This window comes from Dermacentor albipictus, chromosome 1 (genome assembly GCF_038994185.2).
Source record: "Dermacentor albipictus isolate Rhodes 1998 colony chromosome 1, USDA_Dalb.pri_finalv2, whole genome shotgun sequence".
Classification (NCBI taxonomy): domain Eukaryota; kingdom Metazoa; phylum Arthropoda; class Arachnida; order Ixodida; family Ixodidae; genus Dermacentor; species Dermacentor albipictus.
This window is the reverse complement of record NC_091821.1, coordinates 78,248,595-78,271,775: the sequence shown is the minus strand read 5'-3', so window position 1 is coordinate 78,271,775 and position 23,181 is coordinate 78,248,595. Positions and strand designations below refer to the sequence as shown.

General features: G+C 51.1%; 1 protein-coding gene across 1 annotated transcript; it reads right to left on the bottom strand.

Moving 5' to 3' along the window:
* Positions 1–397: 397 nt before the first annotated feature.
* LOC135915074 (uncharacterized) lies at positions 398–23,181 on the bottom strand. The gene is made up of 2 exons (XM_070522739.1): positions 22,929–23,181; positions 398–5,831 (listed from the first exon to the last, which is right to left on the bottom strand). Exon 2 carries the CDS (start codon positions 5,378–5,380, stop codon positions 3,938–3,940), a length of 1,443 nt encoding a protein of 480 aa, XP_070378840.1. The 5' UTR covers positions 5,381–5,831; positions 22,929–23,181; the 3' UTR covers positions 398–3,937.

Here is a 23,181-nt window from a genome sequence, read left to right as displayed (position 1 = left end):
TAGCCAAGGCGACCGGCCAATGGATATAAGTTGGTAACTGCAAGGCGCGCATTGGCGCTAGCATCAACGTACTGAGGGCGTCTAGCTGGTGGCGTCTGTATTAGGCAGCCGTCCCACCAGACACCCCAGGCATAGGTTAGACCCAGGTCCTGGTTAGACCACGGAGAAAGGAAATAAACTCCTCTTTCTCCATGGGCAGACAACTCGACGAAAGTCACGAAGGCGGTGGCCGCTCTTTCATACCTCAAACAAACGACATGAATCACAATTTTGAGAGCGAGTATCGTGGCGCACAATCGCGGAAGATCTGTTACTGAACAATCGATCTCACGTCACACCCGCGACCATATTAAGGGGCATGCTCGTTTCGCTTAACGTGTTCGAGAGTGAGTGAGTGAGTAAAGACTTTATTTGAAAACAAGGTATTGACGGATGACCTTGTTGTTAGGCAGCCACGAGCCCCTGGGCCCGGGCGGCTTCTTCAGCTCTCTCGATGACCTTGGCCTGCAGGTCAGGGTCGGAGCTGAGCAACACGGCCTCCCACTGCTCAGTATTACTTATTTCGTGATTTGTATGATTTTCGGCTGGGCACGACCACATAATATGGAATAGATCCGCTTTTTGCTGACAATGCTTACATGTATTAGGGTATTGGTCCGGGTAGTAGTAGTGATAGGCTACGGGGTTGGGGTAGGTGTTCGTCTGAAGTCGTCTCCAAGCTACTTCTTGTCGCTTGTTAAGCGATTTGTGTGCTGGCGGGTACACTGTCCTGGCTAACCTGTAGTGCTGAGTTATTTCCTGGTAACTGACCATGCGATCCCTCCCTGATCCTAGCGTGAGCCGTCCGGGTGCTCGGTTGGCGAGTCCTCGAGCGGTGGTGTGGGCGGCATCGTTGCCGGGTAGGGAGGAGTGTGCTGGTGCCCAAATGATGTGGATTGGTCGTGGGTGTTGGTTTGTGTCTATTATGTGTTTTACGGGAGCCGAGACCCGACCTTTCGCAAAATTGCGTACTGCTGCTCTGGAATCGCTAATAATATAATGACAATGTGTGGAGGCTATTGCCAGAGCGATAGCCGCCTCTTCCGCTGTTTCAGAGCTTCTGGTGCGAATTGAACCACCAGCGCGTATTTGACCTGAGGAGTCCACCACTGCAAGGGACATACAGTTGCGTTCTATGTATTCTGCTGCGTCGACATAGACTACGTCTTTGAAGGCGTGGAATTTCTGATGTAGGGCTTTGGACCGCTCGGCCCTCCTTTCCTTGTGGAATTCGGGGTGCATGTTTTTAGGGAGTGGATTAATTTTGAGATGGCGCCTCTGATCGTGAGAAATGTCTACTTTAATGCTTTGCATCGACTCGTAGTTGATGCCGAGATTCTGGAGGATGTTTCGCCCGGCGGCACTCTGAGCTAGCCTTTCGTATTGAGATATAAGGTGCGCTTCTACTAGTTCATCGAGGGTGTTGTGCACACCTAGGGCTAGCAATTTAGCGTTGGCCGTTCTTATAGGTAGCCCAAGAGCCTGTTTATAGGCTCTCCGGATAATCCCCTCTATTTTATCTCTCTCAGCCGCTTTGAGGCAGAGGTACGGGGTGATGTAGGTGATGCGGCTGAGAACGAAGGCTTGTACCAACCTTATGAGGTTGGCTTCTTTCATGCCAGAGTGTCGGTTGGCAATTCTTGAAATGAGTCGCATCGTTTGCTGAACGCATGCTTCCAGTTTGTGAATTGTGTTGCCGTTGCGCCCGTGAGCTTGCATGAAGAGGCCTAGTACACGGATGGTGGTCACCACCGGGATCGCGCCTCCTCCGGCTCGCACAGTGATTTCCGGGGATGGCGCAGTGTCGGATTTGCGGTTTGTAGGGGCTCTGAGTAGGAAGAGTTCTGATTTTTGCGGGGAGCAGGCGAGGCCTTTGTCGGTAACGTACTTTTCGACCGTGTCTACAGCTTGTTGCAGCGTGGTTTCTACATCTCCATCGCTACCTTTAACCACCCACAGGGTAATGTCGTCTGCATACAGACTGTGGTGTAGACCTGGAATCTGATTAAGTTGTTCCGGTAATCTTATCATCGCTAAATTAAAGAGGAACGGGGATAAAACTGATCCCTGCGGGGTGCCACGACTTCCAAGAGGGATCTTGTCCGATTGTAGTTCTCCTATTCTTAGTTCCGCTGTGCGGTGGTTGAGGAAGTCTTTGATGTAGTTGTATGTCTTCTGGCCCACACCTAGGTGCTGCAGATTCTCTAGTATAGCCTGATGCGCTACGTTGTCAAAGGCCTTTATAAGATCAAGGCCCAGGACAGCCCGGGTACCATTCTTGGGTATGTGGTCCAGAACTTGATGTTTAAGCTGAAGCATGATGTCTTGCGTGGAAAGTTTTGGACGAAAGCCAATTATGGAGTTCGGGAATAAGTTGTTGTCCTCCGCAAAATTGTGGAGGCGGTTAAGTATAACGTGCTCCATGAGTTTTCCTACGCATGAGGTCAGAGAGATGGGGCGCAAGTTCTCGAGCTGTAGTCGCTTACCATGTTTAGGTATGAATATTATTTGTGCATGCTTCCACTGCGAGGGGATAGAACCTGTTTCCCAACAGCGGTTGAAGTACTCTGTTAGGGCAGTGATAGATACGTCGCCTAGATTTCGGAGGGTCTTATTTGTTATTCCATCGGGGCCTGGTGCAGATTTAGTTCGGAGTTTCAGCAAGACGGCTCGTACTTCAGCCTCTAGGATGGGTGCGTCTAGGTTAAGATTCTCCGGACCAGTGTATGGCTTCTGGGGGATTTGTGCATTTGTGCCTATGTACCGGGTTTTGAGCTCTGTGAGGAGCTCGTTGTTCGTGCCCTGGTATTGGTGAGTGATCTTATTGAGGCATTTCCTCTGCTCGGATTTACTCTTATCCGGGTCCATAAGGTATCGGAGGAGATTCCACGTTTTGGCTAGACCGAGTTGTCCCTGCATGCTGTCGCATACCTTTTCCCATTGGTTTTTGGTTAATTGGTTAGCGTATTCCTCGATTTCTATGTTAATTTGCGCGATGCGCAAGCGGAGTGTACGATTTAGTTTATTCTTTTTCCAGCGGGTTTGCATGCTATTTTTGGCTTCCCACAAGTGTAGGAGGCGGCTATCCACCTCGACCAGACCATCGTCTTCAGGGATTTCCCTCGTGGCGCGTTTCACGCAATCTCTGAGATCCCCGATCCAGGCCTCGAGATCGTTTATATGCTCGGTGGCGGTTGTCTCCCGAATCTGGCGGAAGCGGTCCCATTCCGTGAGCGAAACTCGTTTGCCTTTCTTGCGGGGTGGACCCGCCTGAATGTGGATTTCTATGATATAATGATCGCTACCGAGGCTTTCCCCGGTATTAGTCCAATCATAGTTGCCTATGTTTTTGATGAAAGTTAGGTCGGGAGTGGTGTCAACACTGACACTATTCCCGATACGGGTGGGTGTCTGGGGGTCTGTGATCAGAGTCAGTCCCTGTTGTTGGGCTTCTAGCCAAAGATTACGACCTTTGACTACCTCTGTGCGGTATCCCCATGCAGTGTGGGGAGCGTTAAAGTCACCTAATAATAATATGGCCTTTTGTTGGGAGATTCTGAGAACCTTCCTGAATAGAGTTCCGAACTTGTGACGTCGGCACTTTGGGCTACTATAGACATTAACATCCTCCTTACGTTTAGGAATGAGTTCAATAAAGACGTGGTCTATGTCGACTTCTTCAATATCATGTTTAATGACTGTTAGATTTCTGTGAACTAGAATAGCGGTGGTGGAATCCGACCCAGAAGCATTATAGGATTTGTACCCTGCCAATTTTGCGTGGCCTCCCGTCTCCTGAAGGGCAATGATATCAGGGGCCGCCTTACCCCGAAGGAACTGCTGAAGGTTTCCCCGTTTGCGGCGAAACCCACGGCAGTTCCACTGCCAGATCTTGTAGTTAGGAGTGTGAGCCATTTTGAGGTGGAGGGGGTTCAGCGATCGGTTTAGAGATTTCGGATAGGGGTGGACGGTCATAGGGTTTGGATGCCACGCCCTTAAGGGAGCCGGAGGCCGTGGATGTAAATCTCGACTCCCAGCGAAGTACTTTGGCTTCGGTCGCGGCTACCCGAGACTCTAGGTTGGTGCTTCTGGTTTCCAGAGCGTCTAGACGTGCGCTTATTTGTTGCAAGTGGGCACCATTCTCCTGATGTTGCTGAAGCATCTGGTTGGCAAGCTCAGTAATCATATGTTCTAGTTTCTCGAATCTTGGTGATATGTCTGAAGAGTTGTCTGTATGATCTTCTGCCTTACGTTTATGTGGTGGTGCTGTGGTGTTGAGTGAGGGATTAGTTGGTGGGGTAGGGCGCGGCGTCTGACTGCGCTCCTGTTGTTTTTGTTGTAATCGGGTGATTTCTGCACGCTGCTTAGTGATTTCGGTTCTCTGTTGTTCTATTAACTGCCTCATTTGTTGGAGTTCTGCCTCGAGAGCCTGCATCTTAGGATACTGAGCATTGGGAGAAGAGACCGTGTTAGCCCAGCTCACCTGTGGACCGCTGTTAGTCGGGGTCGTTCGTCTCCCGGAACTCGACCGGTTCCGCGACGTCCCGTCGGAGTCGGTGGCACTTGGAGTTGAGCTTAGTCTCGGGTAAGACCGAGATCGGCTCCTGCTGCTCGATCCTCCGGGAAAAAAGCTTGCACTGGTTTCTTGGCTGTTCTGCGTCGATCGGCGTTCTCGCGATCTACTTTGCCTGCGCTCGTTAGGGATGTTCTGTTCTTCCACCGATAGTTTCTGCCACTGTCGTTGTCGGATGATGTAGGGGATTTGGAAACGTTTCCTGCATTGCTTTGAGCCGGAGAGATGGTTGCCGTTGCAGATAGCGCACACTAGTTCGCAGTCATGGTCCGTTGGCGGGTTTTGCTTGCCGCACCGGATACAACATTTTTCGTTCGGGGTGGGGCACACATCGTCCCGGTGGCCGACTTTTCGGCAGATTCCGCACACTTCGATCTTCTTCTTGTACAGAAGGCACCGGTACGTAGTATTTCGGTAGTTGACGTAGTGTGGTACTTCTTCACCTTGAAAAACGATGATAACTGAGGACGTCTTGCCCATGCGCCTGGCGTGCAGGACCCGGGGGGTATTACGCGCCAAACTTCTAATAATGTCTTCTTGTGTGTCGTAGTCCGGAATCCCATGGATGATTCCTTTGGCCGAGTTTTCAGGCGCCGTAATGTAAGTAGTCATGCTGAATCTCTTCTCTTGTAATTTGAGCTCCTTGATTTGGCTGTACTTGACGGCGTTGTCTTCTCTTGGTGTGCTGACAATAATGATATTTTGGCTGGTGTTGATTCGGATCGTGTCTTCTAGTTGCGCTGCCGCTTCCAGAGCGGCCGTTCTCATGATGTTGTCGGTGAATCCGTCACGCGGTCGGAGAACCACTTTGAAGTCCTCTTCCGGCAGCGGTGGGGCACTTGCCGACGCGGACGGGACGACGGCGTCTGCGCTACCGAATTAGTTCTTGTACGCGGTATGGCTTTGGACTCGTTAAGGCTTGGTTTGCTTCGCTGTAGGGTCTTATGGGCGGCGAGCCATCCTGCCTCGTTTAGTTCTTCCGGGGCGATTTCAGTCCCCTCCACTTCTATTTCCATAGTTGCCTGATGAGTTGGTAGAGATGCCGGGCTGCCGAACCGGCGTTAGGGTTAACGCGGCGGTCGGCGAACCGGGCACGAAATGTGGCGTTTTATGGATGGATATGGAAGCACTTGCCGAGATGTTGATCTCTTCGTGGTCCTGATGACTTCCCGCAGTAGTGGCGATGGTTACTTCCAGGAAATCTATAGGCTGACGGTCGCTGTGAGTGGAAAAAGCCGGAGCTCCATGTGAGGTACTTCTACATTTCTACATTTCGAGAGAAAAATTGCGCTTCACACAGGCACAGAAAACACCGTTTTTGCTCTGTTCTTCCTCAAATTTTGCAGAAGGATCGCGTTTTTGGAGTCTACGTCGTTTAACTTGGCACAGTTAATTAACTTGGCACAGTTGACTTGGCACAGTTAATTGCCTAGTTATTAAGAAAAAATTGCAAATTTGCCTTCGTTTATGAGGATGAGACCTGATTCCGCTACACGCAAGCATAAACTTCTGTCGCCGCCTGCGGCAGCTGCGGAAAGCAGCGTTTCAGGGATGGCTGCCGCGTGTTCCAGAGGAGCGGGCAGCACGCGGCAACCGTCCCTGACCGGTTGTTTTCTGTATCTGCCGGCAGGCGACGATACAAGTTTATGCTTGCGCTGTCGCGGCAGTGCTTGCAACCCCGTAAACGAAGACAAATTTGTGCTTTAAAAAAATGAAAAGAAAAAAGCAATTAGCTGTGCAATGTCTTATACCGGTGTCACACGACCACTTTCGATCGCGATCATGCCCGATCCGGATCGAAGTTCTACACCGCGATTGGCTCCCTCACGCAGTTAATTTGCGCAAATGAACCAATCGCAACCGAGAAATTCGATTCGGATAGGGCTTGATCGCGATCGAAAGTGCGCCGTGTGACACCCGTATTACACTCAACGACGTGAACGCAGAAATGAGACCTTTCTGCAGATTTCTATCATGAACAGTGTTTGGTTAAACCATGACCATATCTGGTCAACAGCGTTGGTCAAAACATGAGGTAACACATGGAGTAACCAAGTGGCGTAGCCAGAAATTTATTTTGGTGGGCTCTCCGCCGAAACTACCACTCCTGCTCCTTCACCTCTCTCTCTCTAAAAACTAAAATTTCGTTTACGAATTATTGCATTTATGTAATGTGTGTCAATGACCTAGCTGGTAGATGACTTGGAAAAACCAATAGCACTAAAAACACGGCCAAACAAAATCAAGACAGCGTTGTGTGTCTTCTTGTTTGCAGGCCAGACTTCTTGCAGTTAAGGTAAAGTGGAGATAACCGTTGCTTTCCAGCCAGACCTTCTAGTGGTACGGCCACGGCTATGCGCGGGAGAGGGCGGGCACTATTTTGTAAGTTTCCTACCCATCGCGCTTTCGGCGTTGTGGGCATGCTATATTATTCTAGATTTAAAAATAAAGGAGCGAAGCTTTGCGCTAGAACTTCGTTAGTATCATATGATGCAACTTTCACTCCCTTTTAGTGACCTATAGCTACTGTCCGACTTGTTTGAAAAGATATTTGGAAGTAAGTTGCGCGCTCATGGTATTGTACTCATCACGCGACGCATATTGTTATTTGATCCCACTCGAGAACTTATGAGGCAGACAGTCCGAAGCAGGGCTGCTTCCTGTTTAGAAGCCTTTGTGAATATGACGGCATCCGTAGTTCGCAGTAAAATAAGGGCAATCCGAGAGATTTGAAAGCTTCGTGTAATTCTGACACCTGTTTATTCTAAAAATTGCCGAGACGTTTAGTTAGGATGTACTCTCTGTAGCAAGCAGCTCGTCTTACGATGGGGTAGGCGAGCCTCAGCTATAGGCGACTGGCCGCAGCCTTCTGGCGTTGAGCGATCGGGCAGTGACGAGACGCTCTCAATACATGTCAATAATTATCCGCTAACTTTGTTCTTGACGCCATTTATGCGCGTCTCTCCCCCTTCCTCCCCTCCTATTCATTACTTCACTCCCCTTAAAATTCCTTCCGTTAGTCACTGTCACATTGTTCAACATTCCCCGAGTTGTTGAACGGCGCGGCGGCCGCTAACATTCCTATATTTCTGTTTCTGCCTGGACTTCGAGACCATTTACCTACCTGCCCTGCCACGTTTGTTGTGGCGGTTTCTTAGCTTCCCTGGCCCAGCACTCCCGTCCTTGATATATTTTGCCGTATACGCAAATCAGCGTTCTGTAGGTCTTTCTATATTGTCCTCTTTCCATTCTTAACAGCGTGTACAAACTAGCCTAACAGCAAGCTCTTCAGATTATTGACGTTATGAAAGTCAAGAGACAATGGAAAGAAAAAGAAAAAATATGGGGGGGGGGGGAGCTTATTATGCGTATCCTTGACAAGCAAGTCGCATTAGTTTCGGAATGCTTTTCTTCCGCGCAGCGTGGTCGACGATTCGGTCAAGTGCCAGAAATGAGAAGCTCTTCGACGACACGAAGGCCTGATGAAAGCAACAATGACTCCAAGTTTTATGCACGCGCTCGTCCAATCTTTATATGCGTATGGAATTTTTAGCACTGATCCCCCTCAGCAGTTATGGTAAACACGATCCGGAGTGAGGTAGAGGCGTGCCATGGGTGGAGCTGCAATTAATGTTCTGTGCATGGGAGAAGGGATGGCCCCCATGACACCTTTAACCCCTCCCCCTCCCTCGGACCGCCACTAGCCCTCGCCTTGCTTTCACATTCAAGCTTTCCCTTTCATCCATGTCGCTCTTTCGGAGCCCACATCCTGAAACTTTGTTCCGTGGGAAACGGGGAAAGGGGAAAGGAAATGGGGGTTCCTGAAGCGGAGAAGCGCTGAACTACGCTTGACGCCCAGCAGACGGCACACTTACCCACTCGACGGTTAGCCCAACACGCACCGTTAATATAGGTGGAAGCTTTGGCTTGGGAGCTTTCATCAATAGTTACATGGGGGTATATACCGGTGTAAGTCACGTATAGCCGTCTCAGAATGACTACAGATTTTTAACGAACTGGACTTCTGAAATACAGCTTCACGTATATATACACAGTGACAGATAAATTATTTTTCTCGGCAACTATATACTGCTGTAAACATTCGCTTACTTACTAACTAAATTAATAAGCACTTTGTCTACCGCACAGGCAAACCCGAACACATCTCACTGGATGACCGCTGACACTCGCTGTCGGAACGCTGGCGTGATCTAGAGTGGCAGCAGCGGCGAGCGAATCGCTCTTTGTGCTGCCTCTCGCTTCAACGCGGACTAGGTGGGCGAGAGCACAGCGCACAGGAAGCCATCAGCTATCTCCAGTCGGTTAGCCTTCGAACCCAACGCAGATTGCCCCCCAGATAGGACGCGCGCGGCCGCCACTGTAGGAGTAGGATATGTGCACCAACCTGCCCCTACTCCACCTTGCGCGCGCCCCCTTCGCCACCCCCGTTGCGAGCGCGAGAAGACACAGCCACCTCAAGCTATACCATCCTTCTAGGCTTACCCTCGCAAGGTTTCGCTCACACCTACAGTATAGATGCTAGAACCTTTCCAGCCTCTATACCTACAGCATACGGCGCACGGCCGCAAAGTTATCGCACTTGGACTTTATCACGGCGACACCGATGGCGGTCATTTGCCTGGAATGTCCATATAATTGCTATCGCAATAACATGTGTATGTGTGAAGTCTAGGAAGCCGGACGTAGCAGAGGTAGAGTAGGGATTGGAGTGAAAAACGTGGATATATTTTACGGGGAGGAGTGAGGTTCAAAATATATTTGCAGGGTATTTACAAGGCATGCACTGGCATGCAAGGCATACAAGATGGAAGCCAGTCTGCGCGACATCAGCGAGCGTCGTCTCCTGTACTGTCCTCAGCTTAGTCTCTGGCAGCGCTTGGTGTGTGTGTATATATATATATATATATATATATATATATATATATATATATATATATATATATATATATATATATATATATATATATATATATATCATATGCCTATTTTTATGTCCACTGCAGGACGAAGGCCTCTCCCTGCGATCTCCGATTGCCCCTGTCCTGCGCCAAACGATTCCAGCTAGCGGCTGCAAATTAATATATATATATATATATATATATATATATATATATTTCAGAAGAGTAGCCTGCCTGCGCCACAGCACCGTCGCTACCGGTATGAACTCGTGGTTGTTGTCCTTGGCCGAACACTTGTGACCGCTACCCATTCGCCTGCGCCCGTTGCTAATAAATCTCTTAGCAAGTGGTGGACGTGCTGGGTTTCGACCACCCTGGAACTTCGGAGTCGCACTCTACCCCCCATTATGCCCGACGACGCATGCACTCCTCCAACGGCGCCGGCCACCTTGCTCTGAGCCGGTGCCTTGCGTCAGCGCGATCCCCCTATCTTCTCCGACACAGATGATAAAGACTTTGAAGATTGGATCTCCTCTTGTGAGCGAGTGAGTGCCCATAATTAGTGGGGCGATGTTACCAAGTTGAGAAACCTCGCATTCTATCTTACGGACGTTGCGAAACTATGGTTTCTAAACCAAGAAGCCGACCTCACTTCGTGGTTGGTCTTCAAGACCAGCTTTACCCAAGTTTTCGGTCGGCCAGCAGTACAAAAGCTTCGTGCAGAACAACGTTTGCGCACACGATCCCAAGAGGCCAGAGAGAACTTCACGAGCTACATTGAGGACATTGTCGATCTTTGCAAACGCGTCGATGTCAGAGGAGGAGAAGATCAAACATATAATGAAGGGTATTGAGGACGACGCGTTTCAAATATTATTATCGAAGAGTCATCACACTGTCGCTTAAGTGATAGAATTGTGTCAGAGTTACGACGAGTTGCGCAGGTAACGGCTTCACACACGACGTCCCACTGCGCCCGCCGACTCTCTGCCAAGCCTTGGAGTCGACGACACCCATGCTGCTCTGTTCATAAAAATTCAGGAATTCGTTCGCGCAGAGGTCGCCCGCCAGCTATCTTTGATATCTTCTGTCCCGAATCCACCACCCGCTTTGCCTCCTACGATCCGCGACTTCATTCAAGAGCAAGTATCTCAAGCCGTTCCTCCAGCCGCTGAGCAGACACCAGTCACTGCACCTCTCACTTACGCTGAAGAAGTTTCCCGATCTCGTCCATAAACGCTCTTGCCGCCCTCTATATATATGCATCGACCGCCGACTTTTTGCGGCCATCTATGCCGCTTACACGACCGACAGCATTTGCCTCCTATGCCGCTACCCGACCGACAGCATTTTCCGGCTCCTCAACCACGACTCGGACCTTACCCCCACCAGTGGCGCACCTTCGATGACCGCCCAATATGTTTTGCTTGTGGTGGTGCTGGTCACGTGGCGCGCCATTGTCGTCGTTGCATGCTTCCTCTTCGGAACATCCGGCGAGCACCACCTTTCCCCGCTCGGCTTTCCTCGTCGCCTTCCGGCCTTCCTACCTCTTCCTTTACCCCTGACCGCCCAACCGCGTCTACCCGCCGCTCACCATCTCCCCGTCGTCGCTCGCTTTCTCCGATGCGGCGCCGTCCCGTGTCCACCGAGCAGGAAAACTGATGGCCGCAGTTCCCGAGGCACGAACTGCGTCCACGTCGCAATGCCCGAGTCCTCGTCCCTCTCCAGCCAACGTAATTATAGTGTCTGTCGAAGGAATCGCCGTCCTGGCACTTGTAGATACAGGAGCCGCCGTATCCATAATTTCCGCCGAACTCTGCCGCACACTACGAAAGGTTTTGACGCCTCTCTCCGAGTTCTCCCTTCGAACCGCGAACGCTCAAAATATTACGCCTCTCGCTGCCTGTACTGTTCGCGTCTTGATTCAAGGACTACTGTATACCGTTGAATTCGTCGTGCTGCCCTCGTGTTCCCATGATATTATATTAAGCTGGGACTTCCTTGCAAATAATAACGCCGTTATTGACTGTTGTCACGCCGAACTCAAACTTTCTACACTTCCCGACCTTGAGGCTATCGAAAACGGCCCTTATAGTGGTAAACTGTTTGTGTCCGAAGACAATGCCGTCTCTCCACGCTCTTCCCTGCTTGTGCCTGTTTCATGCGCCGCTATTTCTGATTTCTGATGGCACAATTCCTTTTACGCCCTCTGAGGTGTTCATTTGCCGCCGATGTTCTCCGCTGCCCTTTGCTCTCCTTACTCTTCGCAGTGGCGTCACGAAAATGGTCGTAGACAATCCCACGGCCTGCACTTTCCCTTGATTTCGTGGTGAATTCCCAGGCCTCGTTAACCGGTCGACACCTTTTGCATCTTTGACGCTCCTGCCGTTTCTAGTTCTGCGGACCTTGGCGCACTTAATTGTGACCTTGCGGTTGATCAGTCACTCCACGACGCTTTCCACTGCTCCATCGACGATGGAACGTCATCTTCAAAACGAAGCCAGCTTATCGCTCTCCTGCAGAAGTTCCGCGCTTCTTTCGACAGCCATGCTTCCGGTTTGGGCCGCACATCGACCGTTTTTCACCAGATAGATACCGGCAGTCATGCACCTTTATACGGCAACGCCCTTACCGAGTATCCGCCTCTGAGCGCCGTGTCATTGACCACCACGTTGCTGACATGCTCAAGCGTGGCATTGTGCAGCCTTCCAACAGTCCCTGGGCATCACCGGTAGTTCTCGTTAAGAAAAGGGATGGCTCTATTCGATCCTGCGTCGACTACCGACGTCTGAACAAGATAACGCTAAAGGACGTTTACCCGTTACCGCGCATCGACGACGCCCTCGACTGTTTGCAGGGAGCGGAGTTCTTCGCTGGATTTACGTTCCGGATACTGGCAATTCCCTTTGGCACCATCTGATCGACCTAAAATGGTATTTGTAACACCTGACGAATTATACGCATTCATCGCAATGCCTTTAATTCGGCCTGTAACGCTCCAGCCACTTTTCAGAGAATGATGGATAATATTTTACGCGGTCTCAAATGGAACACGTGTCTATGCTACCTGGATGACGTAGTTGTCTTTTCCGCTGATTTCTGAACACATCTCAGCCGTCTCGAGCACGTTCTGAAATGCCTTGCTGACGCGGGACTTCAACTCAACTTTAAAAAAATGGCGTTTCGGCGCCCGAAAGCTCACTATTCTTGGCCATGTTGTATCGCGAGACGGCGTCCTTCCGGATCCAGCCAAGCTCCGCGCTGTCACCGACTTTCCACAACCAAAAAAGTTAAAGGAGCTTCAAAATTTCCTTGATTTATGCTCGTATTTCCGACGTTTTACTCGAAATTTCGCTTCCATAAGTGCGCCGCCGACAGCCCTTCTAAGTGGGGACAAAGAACTTTCCACTTGGTCGCCCGCCTGTGATGACGCCTTCACGAAATTACGCCACCTGCTAACCTCGCCTATCCTCCACCACTTGGATCCTGCAGCCCCCACAGAGGTCCACACCGATGCCAGCGGCGTCGGACTCGGCGCCGTACTCGCGCAACGAAAAGCGGGGTTTGATGTATATGTCGTTGCCTACGCGAGCCGAACTCTAACAAAGGCCGAGGCTAATTACTCTGTTACAGAGAAAGAGTGTTTAGCCATTATTTGGGCCCTTGGAAAATTCCGTCGTTATTTGTATGGTCACCCTTTCGGTGTCGTCATTGATCAGCACGCCCTTTGTTGGCTGTCTACCCTTAAGGACCCATCTGGCTGACTTGCTCACTGGGCCCTTAAGCTCAGGAGTACGGCATCCACGTTCTCTACCGCTCCGGCTGCAAGCACACGGACGCTGACGCCCTTTCTCGCTTACCGGTCTCCGCTGATTGCGCTTGCCTATCCGCCCTTGAGCCCACACTTACATATCATGCACTGCGCAACATGCCGTCGGAGCAGCGCAAGGATCCCTGGATCAGTGCTATCATCAGCATCCTTTCTGATCCATCCACCTCTTCACCATCTCGCGCTCTTCGCCGCAAGGTTACCCACTTCTGCATTCGCGACGGCCTTCTTTATCGTCGTAATTACATCTCTGACGGTCGCATGTGGCTTCGTGTGATACCCCGCCATCTCCGTGACCTTATCTGCGACGCTTTCCACGCAGACCCTCAGTGGGTGCATGCCGGCCTCTTCAAGACCTATGCTCGACTACGCATCCATTTTATTGGCGCGGCATGTATAACTACGTCCGAAAGTTCATTCGCTCCTGTGCCCAGTGCCAACGCCGAAAATTACCTCCCGGTCAAGTCTACCCGTCACAACTCTTTCCCTGCCCTGGTTGACCCTTTGATCGTGTTGGTATAAGCGGCGAGCTCCACCACTGGAAAAGCTGGCGCCACTGTCGGCGTGACGTGGCATGAGGGATCACGTGTATACATAGCGACCACGTCGGCTGCTTCAGAAGCGCCGATAGCAAGCTGAAAACGAAAATTTAAAGTCCCACCTGCGCCGCGGTACTGTAAGTGGTGAGGCTTTACCACCTTGGGTGTCAACTTGACAACATCTAATAGGTAGTGGCTGTCTTTGGAGCCGTGCAGCATGGTAGGCTACTGCTCGGTGCCGCAGTGCCGGACGTACACAACGGAGCCCGGTGTCAGCCTTATTCACACGTAGCCGCAGGGCAAGGAGCTGCGTGAAGCTTGGCTGGCGAAACTTAGAACCGGCAGACAGCCATCGGCTACAACTCGGGTATGCAGCAAGCACACACGCGAGGAAGACTTCTGCTACGGCACCGGGACTGCGCGATGTTCGGTGAGTAGCAGAAAACGCGCACTGAGACGCTCGTCCGCGCCCGCTGCCCGGCTAATGTCAGGGGGCTTTGGTCTATGAACTTGTTGGTGCTAGATACTGGCAAGTTCACTAGAACGAAAGGGAGCGGTAAGACCAGTGGCGTAGCTAGGTCGTCTGGCACCCGGGGCCCATAGGTCTTCCGTCACCCCCCTCCCCGGGTGTAGCCGGCGGAAAGAGGGGTGTCTTCAGACGTATATGACACCCCCCCCCCCTGGCCTCTTGCACCCGGGGCCCACGGCTCCCGGCTCCCCCTGTTGCTACGCCAGTGCGTAAGACGCACATTAAAGAAAGGCATGGCATATGGTCATGTTTGTGTTAAGAATTAATGCACTGGATTACAAAAAAGAAGCAGAGGGAAATCGCACGCTAAGAAGACCGATAAACAAACAGTGCGAGGCAACTTGAGAAATAATATTGAAATGTCCAAAAATTTAGAAGACAAAAAAAAAAAGATTTAATCTTCGCGACGGCAGATCACAGTAGCCGTAGGCGTCGAAGTCCCTATACCGAAATTATTTTTGAACAGTTCTGATATCGTCCACGCAACAATGGTTGCTAGTGTACTGTCAAATGCTCATATGCTGCGGCCTAAAGCTTACGGCACGGTGCGAAAACGCGCTCACAGCGAAAGCAAAACATTGTGCGCGGACATGCATGAAGACGCGCAGTCGGTCGCTGCGAACCTGTGCGATCGCCGCATGAGATCGCCGCATTGAGGCTTCATTCTGTTATGCCCCAGTTGGTTATACAGACAGCCCACTATAAGAACATATTTCACATAGTTTACTTTCAGCGTTTGCCTACCTTTCACGCAAGCCGGTTCGGGAGCTTGACTCCATCGCGGCGACCGCGCGTAGTGGCGTTCGCTGTGCGTATTCGGTAAAGAGACAGCGTCTGCAAACGATTCTGTGCTTTAAGTTTGCCGCAGATTATTATATGGACAGTCAAAAACTTCCCTCGTTTTGAGAGTACCTACATAAATGTCCAGGAGGGCTGCAGCATGGTGTTTTTATTGAGCGCCGTAAGCGATATGACGAGCGTGCCGCGTGATCCCTCATACTACGCAAGGGAGGCGCGCTTCCGACAGATGGCGACTCCGTAACTCCTCGCCCCCAATAGACATATACGGGCCGCTACCCTCCACTTCAGCAGGCAACCGCTGGATTATTGTTGCAGTGGATCACTTGACCCGCTATGCTATAGCTATGCTGGAACAGCCGCACTACCGACTGCCACCGCCCGCGACGTTGCATCGTTTAACATCTCGTTCTTCGCCACGGTGCCCCTCGCGAACTTCTGAACGACAGAGGCCGCGCCTTTCTTTCCGATGCGTTGAATGCACTACACGACGAATGCCGAATCGTCCACCGCACCAGTCTAGCGCACCATCCGCAGACTAACGGCATGACCGAGCGCTTCAACCTTACTCTTGGCGATATGCTCTCGATGTATGTACGTCGCCTCTGATCATTCAAACTGTGACCAAGTTCTCCCTTTCGTGACGTTTGCGTACAATACTGCGGCCCAAGCAACTACTGGATTTTCCCCTTACTTTCTCCTATACGGACGAAAACCTTCTACTACGCTCGATACCATTCACCTGACGCGTCCGAAAGTACTCCGCTATCTGAAGCTGCTCGTCATGCCGAGGAATGCCGCCAGCTTGCCCGCTCTTTTTCCACCGAGGACTGCAGTGGCAGCAGCAATCCCGTCAACCTGCCGGCCGTTCTGCAGTAACTTTTTCTCCTTGCTCTCTCGTATGGCTTCGGGTACCCGCTAACACACCCGGCCTCTCAGAAACTTGTCACAAAATACCTAGGACCCTACCGCATCCTGGAGCAAACGTCCTCCGTCAATTACATCATAGAGCCCTTCACGCCATCGACGGACCTACACCATCGCGGCCACGAACTTGTCCACGTCTCTGGCATTAAACCGTACTACGACTCAATAGTAGTCTCTTCGCCTTAAGCCGCCAGGATGGCGCCTTTTTCTGCGGAGGGCGATTGTAACGAAGAAGAGTACCCTGCCTGCGCCGCAGCCCCATCGCTACCGGTATGATCTCGTGGTTGCTGTCCTTGACCGAACGCTTGTGACTGCTACCCATTGTTACGAACTTGTACCGCTGCACCACGATTACGGCTTTGTGGTCCCGTAGCGCTCGTCGCCCGTTTCGTGACAGAGCGTTGGTAGCGATGACTCCGAGCCTGGCGTCGATGAGAATAACAAAAGGGACTTTATACATTATATACAGGTTATCATACAGGACATGAACGGGTCGGCACTGGGGCCGAGTGCTCACAACAAACGCGACTGTTCTCGCACGACGACGTCCGGCGAAAACGCGTTACACATCTCACCCCAGTCGGGAGCGACACTCTCTCCCGGTGGGGTCGGCAGATCCTGTTTTCGAGCGGCGTGTCGCTGCTTTTATAATCCCCGAGGCCCATTGTCACTCAAACGGCCCAATACAAAGTCAGCACACGACGGTCGTCCGAGGGGTCCAACCAGCGACCGCGCTGGCCACCCGGTTCAAAGTTCGCGCGCGCGGTGACCTCCAGGCAAGGGAGGTGCGGCGCCGGGCCGTCTGGCACACGCGGACACGTCTAAACACGCTGCTCGCCGAGGCTTCTCCCGCACGACGGCGCAGCATCTTGTCTTGTGAAGGGAGAATTATGGCGCTCGCAGGATAGATTCCGCATCTTGCAGATTCGGAATCCGGGCTTGTGGTAATGGCACAACAGCATCCCCGCCCTCAGATAAGGCGCCGGGAAGACGAGCTGCCTCCACGTGGCTCGGATGCCAGGCGCGCACGTTCGTCAGGCTCGTCCAAGTTCACGTCCAGTGTCGGGACGCCAGGTAACATCACGTGCCCAGGTCCGACTCGCCAGGACAGGAGCTCTGCTCACCATGTCGTCGCCAAGGCACCTTGACCAGCTCCGCTCGGGTCGTTCCTAAGACCTTGCTTCTCGCCACTGGTCCCGCTTGGTCGTTCTGCAGCTTGCAAACCGACCGGCAAAAGGCAACACCCAACACGAACAAGTGCCCTCTGTCTCCCGTCAAACACCAGACAAGGCCATAATTCAAATCAACCTAACTAAATTGTTTTCCCCTTTTTTTCTCCCGCTGCAACAAGAGGCAGGTGTACGATCTAGCACACAAGGCTTAAACAATCAGTTTTCAAATCATCAACACAACAAAATAGAAACAATTAATAATCAGCAATAATAATGACAAATAGAATGGTCCCCTTGAAATCGCTTTGGACCGAAAGCATACTTCTGAGGAAGCAAATGAGGCCATTCATTTTTCCCGGCGATATTTTCGCGGAATCCGAAGCTGCTTATATTTGCGACCCTGCTTATCCGTGTAGCGGCGGTACAATAAGCCAGATTCCTTGCCAAATGAAACCTCCTTTTTTTTCACTCCCCGTTTGACGCTCTTCCTCAGATCGGCTAGTGAACAATCTTCCTGTTGTTCGCGAGTCCGAGTTTCCCTTTCAACTGCAGCCTGCTCCTGCCAGCTGGCGGAAACCGGAGTGAGTGTGGAGCCCGCGTCGCCTAATTGCGGCGTCGCGTCTATATCGCGGCTAGCACTGCACGCGTCACTCCCACTCACTTCCAGGACCCGCTCGTCTAGGCCAGCCTCCGAGCTCTGCCTCTCCCGTGACTGCTCGCCACTCAAGTTACCGTGATCGGTCCGTGTGCCGCACCGCCTTTCGCTCACCGACGCTAAGTCAAGTTCCCTCGACAGCGGGCGCGCTTTGGATCGCGTGGGGGCCATGTACGCCACGTCGGCAAAGAATGATTTGCCCTGATCCCTCAGCAGCTGCTCCGAGCTATTTGAGAAGAGGTAGGAAAATTGCTCCGGGAGGGCGGCTGACACAGCGGCTTCGGTGTTAAGTTTCCCAAATTCTCCTTCAATGCTAACCGTTGCGATCGGTAAACAGACACTCTCCTTCTCGGCCACTTGCCGTATCCTAACGCACTCTCCCGTAAAATCCCTCGAGGAGACGAAAGACGGGTGAACAACGTCCATAGTTGCTGCAGAGTCCCGCAGTGCTCGGCACTTCTTGCCGTTTACCTTAATTTCCTGCACATAGGGCTCCAATAGACGTATGTTTTTGTGAGTTTCCTGTACCGTTGCAAAAGCAATTCTCTCTGGGCAGCTTGCAGCGATGTGCCCTTGCTTTTTGCAATTGTAGCAGGTTAACGGTCTCCGTTTTTCAAAAGAACGCGTCATTTCGTTTCGCTGTTTCGGACCATCGTCATCATTCTGAGATGCATTCTGTCCATCCCTTACAGTTTCTTTGGGAAGGGACTCGTCGTCCCGAAACTCGCGACGCGTGATTTCCTTCCGTTCGTCGGGCTTCCCGTAAAACCCATCTCTTCTATCTGCTTTTTCTATGCGCACTGCCTTGCTGTGCAAGCTGCGGCGGGTGTAATACTCTTCCGCTAACTCTGCTGCCTTGTTTAGCTTAACCTCCTTTAGCCTATCTTGCAGCCAGAGCCGGACATCCTCATCAATGCAACGGTAGAACTGCTCCAACGCGATGCATTCGACAATTTTGTCGCGGTCGTCGTAAACCTCTTCGCCCTTCAGCCATTCCACCAAGTCGGCTTTTAGACGAAACGCGAAGTCAACATTCGACTCCTTACCCTTTTTTGCATACCGGAACCTCTGCCGGAAAGCTTCGGGCGACAATTTGTACTTCCGCAGTAGCGCTTCCTTCACATCACTGTAGCTCTCAAACGCCTCTTTCGATAAGCAAGTTATTACGTCTGATGCCTCCCCAGGAAGCAACGCTAACAGATTCTGTGCCCAGAGGGATCGCTCAATGCTATTCCGTTCACACACGTGCTCAAATTTCACGAGGTATTTGGCCATATCCTCTCCGACGACAAAGGGTGGAAGTTGATCGCGTATTCTGGGAACATTAGAAGTGAGGCTAGGCGCCGGCGAGTTATTTCGGTTCTCCAACTCTTTCATTTTAAGCTCGTGCTCACGAATCTCTCTCCTTTTCTCCCTTTCCTCCTCGCGACGTTGCTGTTCTCTCCTTTCCTCCTCTTCGCGACGTTCCTGTTCTCTCCTTTCCTCCCTTTCCCGTCGTTCATTGATATCCGCCCAGGCCTCAGCGGCCTCCTCAGCCGTTACGTCCCCAGTCCTCATGACCTCAAGGATCGCATTCTTTCTTTTGGTTGAGCCCAACTCAATGCCCAACTCCTCACAAATTTCGAGAAGTTCCTTCACCTTGTACTTCTCCATCGTTCACACTGTCCTCCTGCTGTTTACCCTTTTTGAATATACCTGCCGTACGCTACTATAACACTACTAGTAAGACATATGCAAGTATATCACACACTGCCCTGTTTACCCCCTCAGCATCCCCTGGTTTTCAAAACACTCTTACTAGGCTTGAAACACACAAGGTTATCACAATGCAACACCAAATCCTTCCCTAAGCTACTATAACCTGTGTCAGAGAAAGTCTGGTGTTTGAGGTAAACTTCAGGCACTCACCGCGCCGAGGTAGCTGATGCCGGTCAATCCCGTAGCTGCCATCCAGTGTTACGAACTTGTACCGCTGCACCACGATTACGGCTTTGTGGTCCCGTAGCGCTCGTCACCCGTTTCGTGACAGAGCGTTGGTAGCGATGACTCCGAGCCTGGCGTCGATGAGAATAACAAAAGGGACTTTATACATTATATACAGGTTATCATACAGGACATGAACGGGTCGGCACTGGGGCCGAGTGCTCACAACAAACGCGACTGTTCTCGCACGACGACGTCCGGCGAAAACGCGTTACACATCTCACCCCAGTCGGGAGCGACACTCTCTCCCGGTGGGGTCGGCAGATCCTGTTTTCGAGCGGCGTGTCGCTGCTTTTATAATCCCCGAGGCCCATTGTCACTCAAACGGCCCAATACAAAGTCAGCACACGACGGTCGTCCGAGGGGTCCAACCAGCGACCGCGCTGGCCACCCGGTTCAAAGTTCGCGCGCGCGGTGACCTCCAGGCAAGGGAGGTGCGGCGCCGGGCCGTCTGGCACACGCGGACACGTCTAAACACGCTGCTCGCCGAGGCTTCTCCCGCACGACGGCGCAGCATCTTGTCTTGTGAAGGGAGAATTATGGCGCTCGCAGGATAGATTCCGCATCTTGCAGATTCGGAATCCGGGCTTGTGGTAATGGCACAACACCATTCGCCTGCGCCCGTTGCTATTAAATCTCTTAGCTATATATATATATATATATATATAGTGCAACTGACGTCTGCTCCGAACCACCGTCACTTGCATTTCGCTAAGAGGCGGGACGTGTGCAGGCTGAGCTACTAAACAGCACTTTGTCATGTGTTGAACACTTTAAATCGTGGAACCTGAACCTCAAAGGGGTGCGACGTAAAGCCAAAACACATTTCTATCACATATGCCGCTAAATCACCACTGAGCTCTTTTATATCTGCAATGCTTTTTTTTTATTAAATAACTACCTACAACTGCTACTTGTGAATGCAAGTTTGAGTCAAATCAGACATTAGTTATGCATACTATGTGCTTCTAGTAGGCGACGTATGTTTTGGTCGCGGTCAAGATGCACTGTGGGCAGCTGGTCGCATGCAGAAACATGTTACTTCGCTCGCATCGTGTTAGATTTATATCGCCAACGCCGCTCAGGTAATAAATATGCCAAGTCTTGCGGTGTACAAGAAACCAAATTTTACTTCGAATTACGTAGCCGCACACCTAATATTTTTCTTTCATATATGTGACGCACTATTTTTTAGTCGCGAATACAAACAGTTAGTGAAGACTCTCTAGCCTTCGTATATAGCATTGCCTGCTATATATGAAACAGCGTATAATGACTGTCGGAAACATATTTTATTTAGGCCGAGTCGGTACGAAAGAAAGAGTTAAATATTGCAAACGTTCGCCCACATGGTCGCTTTCAATTTCTCCAGACCGCCCTCAGATGCGGTTTACATTCGAATGTTTGATATCGAGCGCTTGGAACACATTCGCTTGGTTCATTCAGAGCTCCGCGCTCCAGCTCTGAGCACTCGGAGCCCGATCGAGAGCCGACAAATTCGACCATGTGGCTATTGCGGTTGCTCTGATGATAGCCGGCCCATTCGAGTGGGCCAGGCTTTCTCTGGCTTCTATCATAGAATAAACATCCAACTTCTATGTTGAGAGGATTCCGCATTGCTGCAAAATGAGGCAGAGGGCGGTAGAAACCAGTCGAATGTATCATAAACTAAAACACTTAACTCAATAAAAAAATCATAGCAATTCTGCAAACTGCACCTAATAATTCATATAAAGTGGACGAAAATTATTACACACCATTCTAAAGTGTACCAAATTTATGAGTAGGACTTTTGAAAAACCCTCGCAAACACAATTTCCCGTAGGCTATGAACTCAGATGCCCCAGTCGGTATTTTTTTCTAGAGTATCGTTTTCCCACATGCAAGAAAAATGCGTTTCCTTTCTTGAAAACTCTGTGCTCGTTACTTTCCCGTCAATAATATTCTATGTCACGTTGATAGTGTCCATTCCGTTCATGATCTGGAAGTAACGGGTACGCATTAAAGACGCAAGATATATCCACTCTTAAAACTGTTGCAAGTGAATATTTGTCCCACAACAATAATCGTTATCTGCCTTTCTTGCGTTTACTTTCTTGAAAACGCTGTGCTCGCTACTTTCCTGACGAGAATGCTACACTCTACACTCTTAGAAAAAATTACACCCTTTGAGGCGTATCTTGTCCCACAACAATAATCGTCATCCGTGCTGCCCGCGTTTCCTTTCTTTAACGCTGCGAGCCCGGTACTTTCCAGTCACGAACGGCATGCGGCTTATCAGTGTGACGCAGCATTCTCGACAGGAAAGTAGCGAGCGCCGAGCTTTCAGGAAAGGAAACGCAAGCAAGGCAGATGACGATTATTGTTGTGGGACAAATATACACCCCAAAGGGTGCGACCGTTTTAAGAGTGTAAAAACAGTTGCACCCTTTGGGGTGCATATTTGTCCCACAACAATAATCGTCATCTGTCTTGCCCGCTTTTCCTTTGTTTAACGCTGCGAGCCCGGTACTTCCCAGTCACGAACGGCATGCGCGTTATCAGTGTGATGGTACGCCCACACTAGCGACAAAAACGCGCGCGACACGCCGCACGCGGCAAGCGACCGCGCGGCAGACGCGTGCGGGCAAGTCCACAGTCGCGTTTTGCGGCACGCGGCAGCGGCCCGTGGAGTCCCGCGTTGTCTCGTTCCATTCGATACTTCTCGCGACAACGCGCTCTCCGTTCTGCCCATTTCGTCTTCCATCGGAAGTGTCTGTGTTTTTTTGCGCCACTGCCGGCCACGCTCAGGCATGTCGGATACGGACGAGGAGCTACTGGTGACTGTGAACACTATAATACTTGTTTGTTCTTTACTTGTGCGACGCCGACGTGCCAGACAGCGGACGAGAAAGTTTTGAGTGCGGTACAGTGACACTGAGGGCCAGGCGCACACTCTGCTTCCCCACCTTCACCAATTACTCACCTGTCATGCCAAGCTGCTGTCCATAATGTGCCAGCGGTTGGCGCGCAGCTCCTTGTCCGACGCTCGATTTATCATAGAGGTACGCATACCCGCGAACGGTTTCCAAAAACGCCTCCATTGCGAGGCAAATTCTTCGTCGACGCCTCAGTGGCGGTGTGGTAAGGCTTAACAAAAACAGCCCCCTTGACTGGAAATGGCCTCTGAGATTTTACGGCGCGCGTGTCACTGTTCAGTCTCAGAGCCCATAGATTAT

Bases quoted from the DNA above. Each gene is read 5' to 3' on its own strand.
- LOC135915074 (XM_070522739.1), bottom strand. From the start codon at position 5,380: ATGAGAACGGCCGCTCTGGAAGCGGCAGCGCAACTAGAAGACACGATC.